This window comes from Canis lupus, chromosome 10 (genome assembly GCF_011100685.1).
Source record: "Canis lupus familiaris isolate Mischka breed German Shepherd chromosome 10, alternate assembly UU_Cfam_GSD_1.0, whole genome shotgun sequence".
In the NCBI taxonomy this organism is placed as follows: Eukaryota; Metazoa; Chordata; class Mammalia; order Carnivora; family Canidae; genus Canis; species Canis lupus.
This window is the reverse complement of record NC_049231.1, coordinates 32,834,217-32,850,600: the sequence shown is the minus strand read 5'-3', so window position 1 is coordinate 32,850,600 and position 16,384 is coordinate 32,834,217. Positions and strand designations below refer to the sequence as shown.

At 39.5% G+C, this 16,384-nt stretch overlaps 2 protein-coding genes and 1 long non-coding RNA gene across 8 annotated transcripts in view; 1 reads left to right on the top strand and 2 right to left on the bottom strand.

Annotated features, from left to right (window-relative positions):
* Nucleotides 1-370: 370 nt before the first annotated feature.
* LOC119873643 lies at nucleotides 371-3,676 on the top strand. Its single transcript, XR_005365673.1, has 3 exons — nucleotides 371-1,374; nucleotides 1,704-1,856; nucleotides 3,224-3,676. It is a non-coding gene; the product is annotated as an uncharacterized LOC119873643 (long non-coding RNA).
* On the bottom strand, nucleotides 1,468-16,334 carry MTERF2 (mitochondrial transcription termination factor 2). 3 transcript variants are annotated; one of them, XM_038550777.1, is made up of 3 exons: nucleotides 10,490-10,699; nucleotides 8,642-8,741; nucleotides 1,468-3,646 (listed from the first exon to the last, which is right to left on the bottom strand). In XM_038550777.1, the coding sequence occupies exon 3, from the start codon at nucleotides 3,586-3,588 to the stop codon at nucleotides 2,431-2,433; it is 1,158 nt and encodes a 385-aa protein (XP_038406705.1). In that variant the 5' UTR covers nucleotides 3,589-3,646; nucleotides 8,642-8,741; nucleotides 10,490-10,699; the 3' UTR covers nucleotides 1,468-2,430. The 3 variants fall into 3 exon arrangements, with proteins under 3 accessions (XP_038406705.1, XP_038406706.1, XP_038406707.1); XM_038550778.1 differs by lacking the exons at nucleotides 8,642-8,741; nucleotides 10,490-10,699 and adding an exon at nucleotides 16,237-16,334; XM_038550779.1 differs by lacking the exon at nucleotides 8,642-8,741 and having other exon boundaries at nucleotides 10,490-10,700.
* CRY1 (cryptochrome circadian regulator 1) overlaps nucleotides 3,509-16,384 on the bottom strand; it is a 111,934-nt gene continuing 99,058 nt past the window's right edge. The window contains exons 12-14 of one of the 4 annotated variants that reach the window (XR_005365672.1): nucleotides 16,237-16,340; nucleotides 8,642-8,741; nucleotides 6,429-6,465 (exon numbers count right to left, since the gene is read on the bottom strand). Coding sequence is in view for 3 of the 4 variants with exons in the window: in XM_038550774.1 (XP_038406702.1) it covers nucleotides 16,237-16,340 (104 nt within the window). In the remaining variant the exon portion in view is untranslated. Of the gene's footprint in view, nucleotides 3,647-6,428; nucleotides 6,466-8,641; nucleotides 8,765-14,669; nucleotides 15,315-16,236; nucleotides 16,341-16,384 lie in introns of those variants that run through there. The other 3 variants (XM_038550774.1, XM_038550775.1, XM_038550773.1) reach the window with 3 other exon arrangements.

The window sequence follows — 16,384 nt, the reverse complement described above, 5'->3', positions numbered from 1 at the left end:
TATGCCTAATCTTAAAACCTTCATTTTCTGGCTTCCCTTTGCAGTTCTTGAAAAGCTTTATATAGTCCCTGCCTCTTACCCATCTCCTGTCCTTGCAGTCCGCTCCAGTTGTCTTAACATTCTCATTGCACCACAATCACTCCTAATAGGGCCAACCAATGATTTCCTTTTTTTTTTTTTTTTTTTTAAGATTTATTTATTCATGAGAGGCACAGAGAAGCAGGCTCCTTGCAGGAAGCCCGAGGTGGGACTCGATCCCAGAACCCTGGGGTCACGCCCTGAGCCGAAGGCAGATGCTAAACTGCTGAGCCACCCAGGCACCGCCCCCCCCCCCCCCCCAGTGATTTCCTTGTTGCCAAATCTATTGGTCACTTATCTGTATCTTAGTTGACCACTCTGTGGCATTCAATATTATTGACCATGCCCTCTTTTCTTGGCAGACCTCTTCTTTTGATCAACTCTTCCCTGGCATGGCCAGCCACTACTACAAATCTATAATCTATTTCTGGGCAACCCCATTTAGAATTGCAGCTTTAAATATCATAGATACACAGATGATCCCTGAATCTCTCTCTCTCGCCCTGACTTCTCACAGTTCCAGACTTGGCCATTTGCCTGTTTGACATGTCTGCTCAGTTATCTAGCAGGCATCTCAAGATAGAACTAAGGTAACCATTTAAATGTATAATGTATTCCAAACTAGGAGACTGACAGTGGAAGATAAAGTGCACCACTGATAATTATGTCAGGACAGCAACCAAAAGAAATTTTCCAAGGGTTTCCCATCACACTTAGAATGAGATGCTGTTCCTCAGATGGACAGGTGACACTCTTAACCTGTGCCACTCTCCCTGACACTCCTTCCTGACCCAACTACTACTGGCTACCATTCTTTTTCTTGAACAAACATTCCTGTTTAACTTTGGGTAGGTAAGTGACCCTTTTTGTGCCTGTGTCTCCTCATCTGTAGAACAGTAAATGGTGGCATTCAACCCTTAGGGTTCTGAAGCACAATATGCCAGGCACTTAATAGTTGCTGCACAGGAGTATCTTTCACTACCCTAAGGAACCTAACAGATGTGGATAGTGAGGATTACTTGCATTTGCTTAATGAATAAAGGTCTTTCATTATTTAAGACCATGCACACATAGGACACAGATACTGGAGTGTTAAGGTCAACTGTGTATTTGTTACAAAGTTCAAACTGCACAGCTGGAAGTGAGCCAGTCTTTATCTGGGTAATGTTTATCTTGGAACAAGATTTAGAAATAGAAACTTGGAACGCTACTAAAATCGGTACCATCACACTCTTTCCCTTTCAGAGCCAGACCTGGATTTTCAGTTTTCTAAAAAGCTGCTTACTTCAAATGTATGTAAGTTAGATCATTTCATATTTAAGGAATTTTGCATAAAAATCCCTAAGTTTGTAGCTGATACTCCTTTGGCATGTCATGTAAGGGTGTGGCTTTTTTTTTTTTTTTTTTTTTAAAGATTCATTTACTTGAGAGAAAGCAAGCAAGAGAGGAGGAAGGGGCAGAGGGAGGGAATATCCAAGCAGACTCCCACTGAGCACGGAGCCATGAGATCAGGAGCCGACCTGAATCCAAGAGTTGAGGTCAACCTCCTGAGCCGCCCAGGCACCCCAGGGTATAACTTTTCTTAATTAATGCCAACTCTTAAGCAATCCTTTTTCTATTCACAGGTTTGAACAGAAGTCAGATCACAATAAATCTGGGCTCTGTCACTTGGCAGGCCTCTCTAAGCTTGTTTCCTCATCTATAAAATGGGGAAAGTAATCAGTGCACATAAAGGAGTTCTATGAGAGGAGATGGTCAGTTTTAAACAAACCACACAAGTAAGCTCTGTTCTTTTTTGGATGAGAAATATTTGGTTCTCAAAGGTACTCCTTTATCACAACCAAGAGATAAAATCAGCTTTCTCGAAAAAAAAATATTAGAAGTTTGCTAATTTCACTTAACACTAAGACACACAGGATTCAGACCACAGTAGAGTGATGTTTCAGAGCTGGTGGTGAGGAAGACAGACTGGATCTATGTCCCAGACGAAATGTGCTACACAAATAAAAATGTATCCATACCTGCATTAAGGGAGTGCACCTGGCAATTCTTAGAAAGGATTCTCTGATAAAGTTATCATTCTGATGTGCCACTTACTAGTACAGGAGTTTTTAAAAATAGCTCAAAATCAAAATTACCAACTTTATTTACCAAATTTATTTAAAATAAATGCAGTTTATAGTTTAAAATATAGCAAAGGAGTCAGATTGTCTGCTTTGGAATTAACTTAGACACAACTCAAAAGGTTAGTAGTTTCTTAAAAGTAGTAGTGCCTATAAACTGCCTGAATCACTTAAGTCTTTGCTACTCAGCTTCACTCTGCGATACTATAAAGCAGCAGCAGTCCCCAAGTTACTCTTCAACATTTAATGGTGCCACAGGGTTAAATAATGGCCTTCCTTTTTTGGCCTGAATTTTGCCAAAGTTAGCCTCAAACTCTTTTTTTGTTCCATTTAAATTTGCTAGATGTCCATCTTTTATTCTGTAGCCTAGGGAATTTAGTTTCCTTATCCTGTACTGCACTATCTGTGGTGTTAATTCAAGAACCATGGGAGTCTCTTTTATCTGAGCTATGGAAATCCCTTCTTTCAGTAATCCCTGAATTCTCTCTTCCAAAACTGGAACAGAGTAATATAAAATGGCAGGACATTTCAAAACTAATTGCTTCAGGTCATGATCTGTACATTTAAAAGCATTTTTAGAGAAGGAAATGCTATTCTGTATATTTCCTGGGCAAAGCTGAAAAAGAAATCCTTTGAGTTTGGATAAAAGCTGGAGAATTTCAAAGTTTGTGAAACCTTGCTCCTGGAGAAATTCTAGTGTTTTCTTTATAGCTGCAGAAGAATTTAGCAATATAAATGGATTCTGGCTTAATAATTTCAGTAACCAAACTTTCATGTTGGCCTCAGAGCCACCCAAATTTAGGTAACTCTCTTGGAGAATACTTATCATTTGCCTATTTTTCTCAATAGGGTTATGAAAAATATTAGATGCAGTTGTCAAAAATCTGCCAATGACCACATTTTTGAGTCCCAACTCTTGAAAGAACTGAATGTTCAGCTTCTGGGTTTCCTGGTCTTTAATAGTAAAGAAAGATTCTGGAAACTGTTCTATTAACTTAACTAACTCTTGCTCATTTTTGCAGACCAACTGCCAGACTTCTCTCTGAGTGTTAACAGTGGTTGGACTGCAGACAATTGCTTCTGGGCAACGTTCCAAAATACTGGCAACAGTAGCTTCATCGGCACCTAGTTGTTGTAAAACATCTGCAACTTCTTCAACATAGGTTTCATCTTCAAAAAGGACCCATCCTTTTAATCTGCGAATTTTCCTGATGTCAACTGAAAATTTATAGAGTTTTTCCACTGTTCTTTTATTTTCTTTGTTTGACTGATGATCAGTTGTATAGGTGAAGGACGCTAAAGAGGGTCTGTATTTTGAAGCCGACAGCATCTTTCTGAAGGAACACAGCCTGCACAGCTGGGATCTTATCAGCAATTTCCATAGCATGCTTGCACTCCATTGGTGGCTTCCCACTATCCTGGGACTCAGAATGTACTCATCATACCTGTAACAAAGAACACAGGTTTTAATATAAGGGGTCTGACTTTCAATGCAACCACATATTTGGGCTCTAAGCAATAAGCACAGAAATAACAGATTTAACTTAGAAAAACTGAATTTTGCCAAAGTTAGCCTCAAACTTTCTGTGAAATATTATATATATCCTCTTAAGTAATTTATAAAGTAACTAATACACCTCTTCACAACTTAAGACATTTGTTACAAACACATTGTCTATGTTGAGCTTTGCCACAACCTTGTGAATAATTTCCATTTTATAGCTCAGTAGCAAGTCCATAGAGTTCAAGGATTCAAAGACCTCAAATGTTATTCTGACACAAATCCCCTTTCCTACAACTGTTGTTTTTCTTTAGGAGACATATTTTACTTTTCACACACATATACACACACACACACAGGGTTTTCTTTTTTCCTAACATTTAGCTAGAGCAAATACTTATTGGGGAGTCATCTCTAATTTTATATTTTAGAGTAAGTATTTCTGCTGAATGATTAATACCCAATTTATTTAAAATTAACATTTTAATAATAGTAATAATAATGATAAAAGTATAAACTTTAAATATATAAAGTATAAACTTATTTTATGAGAATTATGTGAAAATCCTTTATAAATCCAAAATTAAAGTCCTAGCCAGATAAAGTGAGGAATGCTACGTAACTGCCTCAGAGGAGCAACGGGCAATCAAATTAAGTGGAATAGGGACCGTACTTCTTTACAGCAGTCTAACCAGCTGTCCCCACTTGACAGCCTTAGGTCCCTAGAGATGGCTATACTGTGCTTAATGCATTATGGACTTTGGCACGATTTCCTTATCAGCGTAATGTAAACATGTCTAGTTTGCTGTCTTAACTTTTTTTTTTAAGATTTTATTTATTTGAGAGAGAGCATGTACAAGGCAGGGAGGGGAGGAATGGCAGAGAAAGAGGAAGAAGCAGACACTCCGCTAAGCAGGGACACCTTCCCACCAAACGCAGGCTCCATCCCAGGACCCTGAGATCATGACCTGAGCTGAAGGCAGACTCTTAACCGACTGAGCCACCCACGGCACATCTTAACTTTCAGTACCTTAGAGGGTTAAGTGTCACATCCCTGCCACGAAAGCATGAACTACTTACTTAGCTAGTTAATAACCTTCCTTTCCTATTTCTAGGTTTGAAGGAAAGTTGAAAAAAGCCATAATCCAACCCCTACCCTTAATAATGCCATTGCCATACATGCCAAGGACTTTTCACTTTCAAGCCTGTCCTAACTAAGGCAAATAAATCACTATTCTCTAAGGAAAAATAACAAGCAACAATGTTCTCAGTTTGGTTTACCAATTGTGATAATAGCTCATTGTGAGTGCCATGGTGTCCCAAATAATTATAAGCATAGTTTGTTTTACTTCTCATGGTTCAACCAGAGTATTTTTCATATAATTCCTATTACCAGTTTCCTTTAGATGACTCCAAACAACCAAAATGTAAATATTAAGCTATTTAAAAGTTTCTAAGAGAAAAAAAAATTTCTAAGAGGATCATGGATTTTAACAGGAAGCAGGAGATATACTACATAGTAAGGATGGGTACAAGCAGATCTAATCTGGAGTCCCACCCAGTCTTGGGCCTCACATCTGTACCACATGCTGGAAGAAGCACTGGCTCTGTGGCCACAATGTCCGAGCTCAGTCCTGGTTCTAATTTATGGGGTCATCTTGTTGGGACAGTTACTTAGCCTCAGATTAAGTAAGTAAACAAGTAGTGATTAGAACAGTGCCTCACAGTAAATGTTCAATAAGTACAACTACTAATAGTACCAACTATAAAAGGGAAACAAAGTACATAAACCTTTACAGTATACAGAGATACTGTGAGTCCAGTGCTTTTGCACAGAGCCTGGTACACAGTAAGCACTCAATAAATAGTAGCCATTGCTAGCAAACACCTGGAGCTAAAATTCTTATAGTAATAGGACTTTAAATTGTATTTTAGACAGAAGTGCATTATCTACAAAGAATAAGTGAAAATTGTGAAAACTAATTTTTAAGATTTTATTTATTCATGAGAGACACACAGAGAGAGAGAGGCAGAGACACAGGCAGAGGGAGAAGCAGGCTCCACGCAGGGAGCCCGACGTGGGACTCGATCCCGGGTCTCCAGGATCATGCCCTGGGCTGAAGGTGGCAGTAAACCGCTGAGCCACCCGGGCTGCCCATGAAAACTATTTTAAATGCTTTAGTTGTCCCAAGTAATTGCTTATAAAAGCAAGATGTTCTCACCAAAGGGAATTTGCCAAAAGACTAAGGTGTGGGAAAGTCCTTCACAACTGTTCATAATTGACACACATCTGTTTTTTTCTGATTCTTGTCCCCTTTGTTATGATTTTTAAATACATAAAGCAAAGCTACCTTGTATATGAGAATTAGGGTCTAAGCTCATCCTACAATTTGAACTTGTGAAGACTCAGAATTTTTCTCAAAAATATCTTAAGCAGAAACCATACTAAATACAGACATGTCTTCTTGTAAGTCCAGTATAGCAAGGGGTTCCTCCTGCACTAGAAAATTCTGGTGTTTGGCCAAGCACCAGATGAAATATTTGGTTTAGTGAGAGGGTTGTACTATACAAAATGACAGATTAAACATTAGCACCATGCTGACCACACCAAGACGTTCCTGCCCAATGAGTCTGAGGGTAAAGCAGGCCGTCTCACATTTCCTGCTTACTTCAGGGTGAACTATTATGCGCTCAGTGAGTTGTCTCACAATTAAAGCCATCTTGCTCCTTCTCACTCTCTCTCTCTGATGAGCAAACAGTTGACTGCAAAAGTGAAGAACACAAATGTTGTGACTCCTCTATAATTAACACACATTATATATACAAATTATTTCTTCTTTTATTTTATCCACTCTAAGTAACCTTGGCATCAAAAACACTCCATAAACATTTAAAATGAGTACATGATATATGGGATAGATATATTGTAATTCTGTAATTCATCCCCTAACACTGAGTATTTGAGCTATTTGTAATACCTGTTATATGGTGACTGTTATCTGTCCACATTTCATCGTTTTTTCTTTTAGGATGAATTCCTAGGAGTAGAATTACTGAAGAGGAGATGTGGGAACATTTGAAAAGCTAGGTTGTTAACTTACTATCCAGAAAAATAACTCAGTTGACCAAGCAGTATGACTGATTCTTCAGTTTTTTTTAAAAATTTTTTTAAAGATTTTATTTATTTATTCAGGAGAGACACAGAGAGAGAGAGGCAGAGACATGGGCAGAGGGAGAAGCAGGCTCCATGCAGGGAGCCCGATGTGGGACTCGATCCCTAGACTGTAGGATCACACCCTGAGCCGAAGGCTCAACAGCTAAGCCACCTAGGTGTCCCCTGATTCATCATTTTTAATTTTAATGTCTGAAAAATGAACACAATACTAATTTAACTTCATTTTCTTCTATTAATGAGGCTGAGCTTAATGCATTATTTTGCCCATCTTTAATTCCTTTTGTGAATGAACTATTCCTGCCTTTTTAAACTGCAATGTTTTTGCTTTTTATTTTTTTTGAGCCTATTCTGTTTGTTTTTGCTTTTTAAAAAAAACTTATACAAACTCTTCATATATTAAAAAAGAAAACACAATCGTCTCTCTAAGTCACTTTCAGTTTTTTATGGTATATTCCAGAATTACCAAAGTGCTTACATTTTTTATTGTGGTAAGGTATAAACTTTACCACTGTAACCATTTTAAGTATAAAATCCAGTGGTAGTAAGTAAATTCATAATGTTGTACAACCTCTACCACTATTTCCAGAACTTTTTCATTACCCCAAACACAAACTCCTTTCACATTAAACAATTACTCCCCAATCCTTCCTCCTCTCAGCCCCTGGTAATTTCTTTTCTACTTTCTGTCTCTAGGAATTTGCCTATTCCTGGTACTTCACATAAATGGTATCAAACAGTATTTGTCCTGTTGCATTTGGTTTATGTCTTGCAATTGGCATAACATCTTCAAGGTTCATACACAGTAGAGCATGTGTCAGAACAGAGTGGTTAATTTTTAGTGGTCAAGGGTCACGGAGGTTTTCCTTTCCTGGATGATTTCTACTGCTTATATGTATGTGATCAGATAAAAATTCACCCATATGTCCTTCTATATTTTTGATTTTAAAAAGTGAGCTCCTTTAATTCACTTGACATTTCTGGTGTGAGCTGAAAGTCTAAACAGATTATCAAAAGGTTAGTTTGTCTCTAAGCACTGTTTTTGAACAATCTTTCCTTTCTTCATCTGTGAGGCCTCCTTAACCCTATAGCCTGGGATTCTACCTGCCTCTGCCCTCCCGCCCCCAGCTATCCTACAAGTCCCTGAATGAGCCCCGAGGCTAATTTCTTTGCTGCGCACTTGGCTACCTCTGCCACACCTTGTAAAACCACCTCTGGGTCAATGCACTCTTGCACATCCCCAACCAACGATGTCAAATCTCCTCAGCTCGGACCTCCAGCTTCCTCCGCCCTTTCCTACAGCTATACCTTTCAGTATGCCGGGTAATCCCTGCCGCTGTGCTGATCCCAACCTCCCTGCCCTGAAATCTCCAGAGCCCTTCTTTCTCAGACTCACTCCTTCAGCTCAATGGCTCTTCTCACTCCACTTCCACTAAACACCTTCCACTCCAGCTAAAACCCTATTTTCTCTTACCCTCAGTTAATTCTTGCAGATCTTTCTTTCCACTTCCTCTCCTCCTATTATATAGATCGCAGTAAAAACCTTCCATGAGATTAGAGCCGATGAGTCCTGTTCGTTCCTCTTTTGACCTCTGCAGCTTTCAGCAGGGTTGACTACTTTCTCCATGAAATTCTCTCACCTGATTTCCAGGACTTCCCCCTCTCTCAGCTTTCCTCCCCCTCCTTACTACACTCTGACTTCCCTTTATCTCTCTCCTCTGCAGGCTCATCTTCAAGGCTTGATTCTAGACCTTCTCTTCTTCTTACCTTCCAGTTTCTCCTCAGAGATCCTGTCCTCATCCAGGGCTTCAGTTAATCACTTGGGCTTCTCTCCAACTTCTTCTCAAAATGTGATCTTGTCACCTCCCTGCAATAAACTTTTCAATGGCACTTTAGGATAAAGACATAAAACAAAATAAAAATGTCTTTACACCATGGTCTAAATGGCCTTTCTGTCTCGGTTCTGTTACCATCCAAATCTGTGCTCGCCCGCCTCATCCCCAACCCCACAGCCACCCAGTTCTTTCCAGTCCCTGGTACTGTACCGGTTCCTACCACCGGGGCTTTGAAGGCTTTGCCCATGCCCAAAGTGCCCCTGCCTAACTCCTAGGTCTGAGTGTCACTTTCTCAGGGAAACTTCCATCATAAATGGATGAAGCCTCCAGTCCCCATTATAGGCTTTGATGGCACCACAGACCTCTCCTTGTGCCACTGTCATAGCTGCAGCTGTTCATGTGTTTTTCTCTCACCCTCCATGAGGGCCATGTTCCAATGAATTGCTTCCCTACCCTTCACTTCATTGGCATTGCTGACTCTAGGGGGCATTCCTGGACAGGAGGACCTCATGTGTGCTCTCACACAGCACCCTCTTGACCCTACTGTAGTAGTGAAACTCCTGTAAAGTTCTTAATCCATTCAACCAGTGGTTTTCCTTTTTTTTTAAGCTCATGCTGTGTTGTCAGTCATTACATTACATTTGTCAGGTCTTCTGCCAAAATGTTTCTTCATATCTTTGGATCACAGACCCATTAGAGAACCTGGTAAGAGCCAGACTCTTCCCAAAAAGGGGCGGGGGGAAGACCTATACTCACATCTTGCAAAAGATTTTACCAGGATTCATGGGCACCCTGCAGCCCAGCTATAAACAACCTGCACTAGATTGCAAGCACTGGGAGGGCAGGGTCTGAGTGCTGTTTGTCTCTCTCTTGTTCCCAGCAAAGAACTTGGCCCACAGAGGAACAAAATCAGTTATTTGACAACTGAGACTGAATGCACAAACCCACTCCATGAGGCAATCTAATATGGTATGTAAAACTGTGGTCTGCCAGAGCTTAATTCCTGGTCATTGGTTGTGTTGGGACTTGGGAAAAAGTCACATCACCTCTCTGTGCCTCAGTGTCAGAAAATGGGGACACTATATCCTGAGTGACTGTGAAGACTAAGTTAATACCATAAACCACTTACAGAGCATTTGGAAACGTTATTAAACCACCACAGCCCATTTTAAAGATGAGGAAACAGAGTATAGTAACCTTCCCAAGGCTGCTCAGCTAATAAAGGGCAGACCTTGGATTCAAACCCAACAACTTGGCTCCAGAGTACAGCTCTTAGCCTGTGCCCTACACAGTAATGCTCTTAGCAAATGTTAACTCATAACATGGTCTATCCCCAGGTACTTCATGTTTCTTAAGCATTCTTGAGGAGTTAAGTTCAATTCTGGAATGTGTGCAATTTTCATACTTAATACAGTTCGCTCCACAACATCAGTAATAATTAAGTTCTACTCTTATAACCTGTATGATCTGCTGACAGTTCCAAATTAACCCCAATATTTGTTAGGAAGTAAAAATGAGAACCGAAGGAAGAGAATCTCCGGGAATGAGCGAAAGCCACACATCCATCGTGTGGGGCCTGCGCTTTTCCAGAGGAGCTTCTGACTTGCGGCGCCTGGGCATCCACCGCCAAGCAGCCCGAGCGCGCTGAGCGGCTGGCGGGGGGCGGGGGGGGTGAGGGGGGGGGGGTCCGGTTCCGCGGTGCGCGGCCCCCGACCCACGCCTGTCAGCCGGGGCGTGGCTAAGGCTCAACCCCGGGGGCGGAGAAAGGTGTGCGACTCACCTGTCCACTCCATGCAAGACGCAGTGAGTCCCGGGTCCCTCCGTCCTTCCTCCCTCCCCCCGCAGAGATTTCCCGTAGCCTGCAGTCTTCCCGAGGCCTGGGAACAGGGGGCAGGGGCCCGAGACTAGGGTCCCGAGAACGCCGCGAACTCCCCTCAGCACCGCCGTCCCGGCCACCTGCCCCTCTACCCGCAGCCAATCGGAGCCCGAGGGCGTAACCGCAGTCCCAACACAGCCAATCAAGGTGCGGGACACGGGCTACGTGACCCTCACGCAAGGCGTGCCTACGCGGCGGGGGCGGGGCTGCGCGGCGGGGGCGGGGCTGCGCGGCGGGGGCGTGCCTACGCGGCGGGGGCGTGCCTACGCGGCGGGGGCGGGGCTGCGCGGCGGGGGCCGGCCGGCGTGGGAATCCGCCTTCTTGGGAACGCAGCCAGGTGCCAGCAGTTATTGCGCCTGGCATTTTCACACCCTTTTCCTGCCAGCAATTAGAAACCCGGGAGTGCGGTACCTTGGGGAATGTCACCAGCCCATAAGAAGAAACGTAAAAGTAACTCAGAAACCGCTGTACCTCTAAGTTATAGCCATTCAGAGTTCCAAAAATAATTTGATAGGTAAAGAACTAATTTACAAAAGAAATGTAGATCAAAAAACAAACCAAAAAAACCTCTTTGGAACATATCTAGTCTTCCTGCTACCTCTCCCACCTGCCCCCAGTAGTGAGCGACTGTGTCTAACTCGTCTTTAAAAGCCTCCCTCAAAAAAAAAAAAAAAAAGAAAAGAAAAAGAGAAAAAAAGCCTGCCACTTTGACCTAAATACTTGCCTTTTCTGATGAACTGCCCAGTGGCTTACATTCTAATTATTACCTGTGATGCTAACCTCATAAACTAATCTCTCCTTAAAGCCAGTCTCAATGTCTATCCCATTTATTTTCACATTTATCTATCAATCAACAAATCTTTATGGTATGCCTATTAAGTTCCAAGCATGTGAAACAGCTATGAGAAGACAAGACAAGAGGGAATAAAGTACATTCCCTGTCCTGATGAAGTTTACACGTAGAACAGTGGAGGACAAAGACATTCACAACCCATAACATTAATCCCAACAAGGTCAATTTCATTTCCAAAGACAGGGTGCCCCCACCCTGCCTAGTTGTCCTATAATCCTGTGTAGAGTTGGAGTGAGAAAACTGTGATTTTTCCTAGACTGGAGATCTCTCCCTTCATGTTTCACAGCACACCGTGCACAACTCTAACGTGGCCTGAACATACACCACTATAATTCTTCCAGACTGCCCTCTCATTTTGTGAACTCCTTGTGGATAATTATGAATTTATTTTCCTATGAACAGTATGTGACACATTATAGGAACCCAGTAATTGCTAACTGGAGTCTAGCCTTAATATAGTTTGTGCTCAGTAGGCTTTTTGAGAGGGACTGACATTTGTATTTTAATTACACAAAGTAGCAGCAAGAATTCTAGCTCCTTATCTCAAGATCAATTTTGATCTCCAGGACATTCTAGAATTAAATGAGTAGCTAATGTATGTGAGATCAGGGGGTGGTCTAGTAATCCTTCTCCTTCTGAGTTATCCTTATATAAAAATCCTATTAATTCATGGCTTTATTGAACATTTTTCTCCTGCAATACAAGGATCTGGGGTCTAGATAAACCAAAATGTTTCACTGCATTTAGTGTTGTTTTTTTTTTAATTTTGTATTTATTTATGATAGTCACACACACACAGAGAGAGAGAGAGAGAGAGAGAGAGGCAGAGACAGAAGCAGAGGGAGAAGCAGGCTCCATGCACCGGGAGCCCGACATGGGACTCGATCCCGGGTCTCCAGGATCGCGCCCTGGGCCAAAGGCAGGCGCTAAACCGCTGCGCCACCCAGGGATCCCTTTCACTGCATTTAGTAAAAGGGAATTAGAGTAGGATACAGAGAAGAGAAGGAAATTAAGGAGTGTAAACTCAAACACCTTAGAAGTACATGCTGCAATCACTGATCAGGAAGACGGGAGCAAACATGCACACTAGGCGCTGGCAGTTTAGCTTGTACCAGGGCTCCACATAATTGTGTTAAGAAATGGCAATACATATGACCCTGTGCATTGTGATCAAACTGAAATTGACCAAGTCAGCAATGTCAACTGTATTAAATAAATGCTACCTAAAATTTTTTCCATTCCAAGGATTCAGTGAATTTCTAGGACGCATGCAATCAGGGGAAAAAAAGCCCACTTGAATGGAGAAATGGAGGAAAGAAGCCAATATTATGGATATTACCTATAAGAATATTATAAACATGTTTGAAATTGTGGGCAGATCCTGAAGTGTCTAGTACTTAAGAGGTGCATTAAAAATATACTATTATTAGTCTTTTATATCCCAGGTTTATGAATTTATTTCAACTGAATGTAAAAACATAAAAACTTTGCAAAGGTTCTTTCAAAAGTTCATTTTCCTCAACTCAATTTTTCCAAGTTGCCAGAACAGAACAGGTTTTGTTAACAAGATTTCAAGATATATTTCCTGAATGAATACAAGTTCTTAAATCCCTCAACCACTAGCAGGGTTTTCAGAACACTAACCCTTCTTGCTTAGGGGAAAACACTATTCAAACACTTGCTCTACTGGAATACACTGATACCTGTCTTTCCCTTTCAGTGATTCTTTTTAGTTACAATTTAAACAAACTGAAAAAGCTTTCCAAAACCCTCCTAAAAAACAAAATCCCCTTACATTTAAAAGTAAAATATAAGTGTCAATGCTGAAACAATGTTCTTTTACTTAAATATTTATTCATATTAAAACTGAATCTTTTAGGGGGGTACCCGGGTGGCTCAGTCTGTTAAGCATCTGACTCTTGATCTCTGCTCAGGTCTTGATCTCAGGCTTATGAGTTCAAGCCCAGTGTTGTGGAGCCTACTTAAAAAGAACAAAACAAAACAAAACAAAAAACAAAACAAAAAACGACACCGAATCTTTTATTCCCTTGGATGATGGCAAATTCCAGGTCTATGAATTTCTCAATGCTGTACAGTACAATCAAGTCCAAAGAGTAGTTTGTTAAATACAAGCCATCATGAAAAACCATTAAAATATCACTCTTTATTAACAGTGGTGAAAGAAAGGCATATTTTTTTCTTTTCTCAGTAATGAAACTTATTAATCAGTATTATCAATCAGTATTAATTCATTACTCAGGATGCTTTTTAAAATGCATATCATATAAAAATATAGATTACTGTTTTTGGATTTTATTTATTTTTTGTTTTTTTTGTTTTTGGATTTTAGACTCAAATTATTCTTAAGTTATCTTCAAGTACAATTATCACACTGAACATCTATCACAACTAAAGACTGGGAAAATAAAAAGCCACAATTCCAAAAGGCAAAAACTAGCCTACAATAGACAGGAATGGGATAATAATAGTAATGAAAATAACAACGGCCAACCACAGCTGCAGCTTACAGTAAGGCAGACTATATACACACTGCACAATCTAAGGAGCTATACAACACAGAGCAGGCCTGCAGCTAATGCCTATGGACCATCCTGCCACATGCCACATGCCAGGTGCTCTTATGAACATTTCATATGTAGGCACAGAAAGTTAATAAGTTAATAACTTGCCCAAGATCTCAAAGCGAGGGATGCCTGGGTGGCTCAGCAGTTGAGCGTCTGCCTTCAGCTCAGGTTGTCATCCCGGGGTCCGGGGGTGGAGTCCCACATTGGGCTCCCTGAGAGGAGCCTGCATCTCTGCCTCTCTATGTCTCTCATGAATAAATAAATAAAATCTTTTTTTTTAAAAAAGTGTCAAAGCTAATGAGTAGCAGAGCCAAGCCTTGGACTCCAGAGCCCACATTATTAACTGTTATGACTAACTCATGGTTACAAGCCCCATTACCTGAAATAACCTCTTTGATTTTAAATCTTTCTTCCAGATAGGTATTTTTTAAAGTATAAAGCATTTGGAAGATAGTAATCTTATTTGGAATAATTTTGAAAAATACTATACTACTAAATACAAGGGAGCTGTTCCTTCATCCAGAATGGTTACATGTGGTTTATAGACCCTCTAGTTTGTAATCACATCTCATGTAACAATGCTCTCCCACTTACCTAAAACAAAAACAAAAAAGAAGAAAAGAAAAAACAACCACCACCAAGTACACAAGATTCCATATATGCATATACTTTAATAACAAGGTCACTTAGCTGTAAATGAACAAAGGGAGACAGGGAGAACTTAACACATGATACTTCCACAGATTTGGGTCAAAACAGGCATACATGAAGCTTTAAAACATATATTGTCTGTGTTAACAGAGGCTCTAACTACCAATTTTGATTGCACACATTTTCTAAAACATTATTATCAAAGTGTAAAGTTAGATCAAACAATGATGTCAAGAAAATTTTGTCCTAAAATTTTAACAAAGTCTTTTAAGAAAATCTAAAAACCTCCTTATTTTCCCACATTGACTCTCAAAACTTTTTATATCAGAATATCAGTTTGTCACTGTAACTTTTACCATACATGAAAAATTATCAAAAATATATTGATGGGTCTATACTAATTGTGACTATTTATATTTACATTAAGCAAATTTTTTACCAAGTTCTTTATATACAAATTACCATTTGTCCTATGCGAAATTCATTAAAAAGTTTAAAACTACAGAAATGTCATTAGAAACAATGCATTTCAAAATGTAACTGCTTTCCATCAATGAAGAACATTTTAAATAATTTAACTAAAATAAGTACTGAACTCCCCACCAATTTCAGCTGCAACAGTATTCCTCCTGAATGTTTTCTGTGATTTAAGGGGGAAAAAAAAACTGGGTAAAGTTTGATTGCAAGGAATTAAATGATAAAAATTTGTTGAGTGTTTACTGATCTTATCTTCGAGAAATTTACAGTCTAATTAGAATTGATACTAAAAAAACAGCAATTTTTTTAAACTTACTTTTTATTATTGCTGTTCATATATATATTATTACTGAAGTATAACTAACATACAATATTATATTAAGTTTCAGGTGTACATCATATTGATTCAACAATTCCATACATAACTCAATGTTCACCATGATAAATATAGTTAGCAATAATTTTAAAAATGCAAACAGTTTAAGATAACTGAAGAAATAAGTCTTTAAAAACTGGCAAATATACTGCTATAGATGCTTTTCATATAAATTTAAATCATAAATAATATTCCACATGAATATAGCCATGGCTTTTTTATACCTCTAAGAAAAAGGACAGTATCTTAAAAAATTAAACTATTCTTGAACTGGAAAGAATTTAGATTTCAGCAGTATCACAATAGGAAAAAGAAACAAATATTTAAGAGACAAAGATTTGGGAAAAAGTTCATAAAAGAATTATATTAATACCACTAAAATAAAAAGTCACTAATTGTTTTAAATTTATGGTCACATAGTAAGGAAATGAAAAAGATATCTTTTTCTGAGAAATCACTTAAGCACAATATCAAAACTTTTCCAAATTTAAAGATCATCAATTAAGATGACCATAAAATCTAGTGCAACAATTTGAAAAGTAGAGATGCACTTCTCTTGTCTAAGAATTAAATGATTTTATAATAATCACTGAAAAATGTATGCCTCAGTCTCTCTAGTTTGAAAAAAATGATTAGCTCCATTTTGGAAATTGTCTTAATTTATGTTGATTACACACTAAAACAAGAAATCGAGCTCTAAAATATTTACCTAATTAGTGCTCTGTCGCTGGACTTTAGGACTGATAGTCTGTGTGTCCTCTTCCTCACTAGGACGTTTCCCACTGCTGAGACCAGTGCCCATGGAGCTTCTTCCTATATATTTAAAAAATGTATATTTAAGATAGGAAAGGTACAAA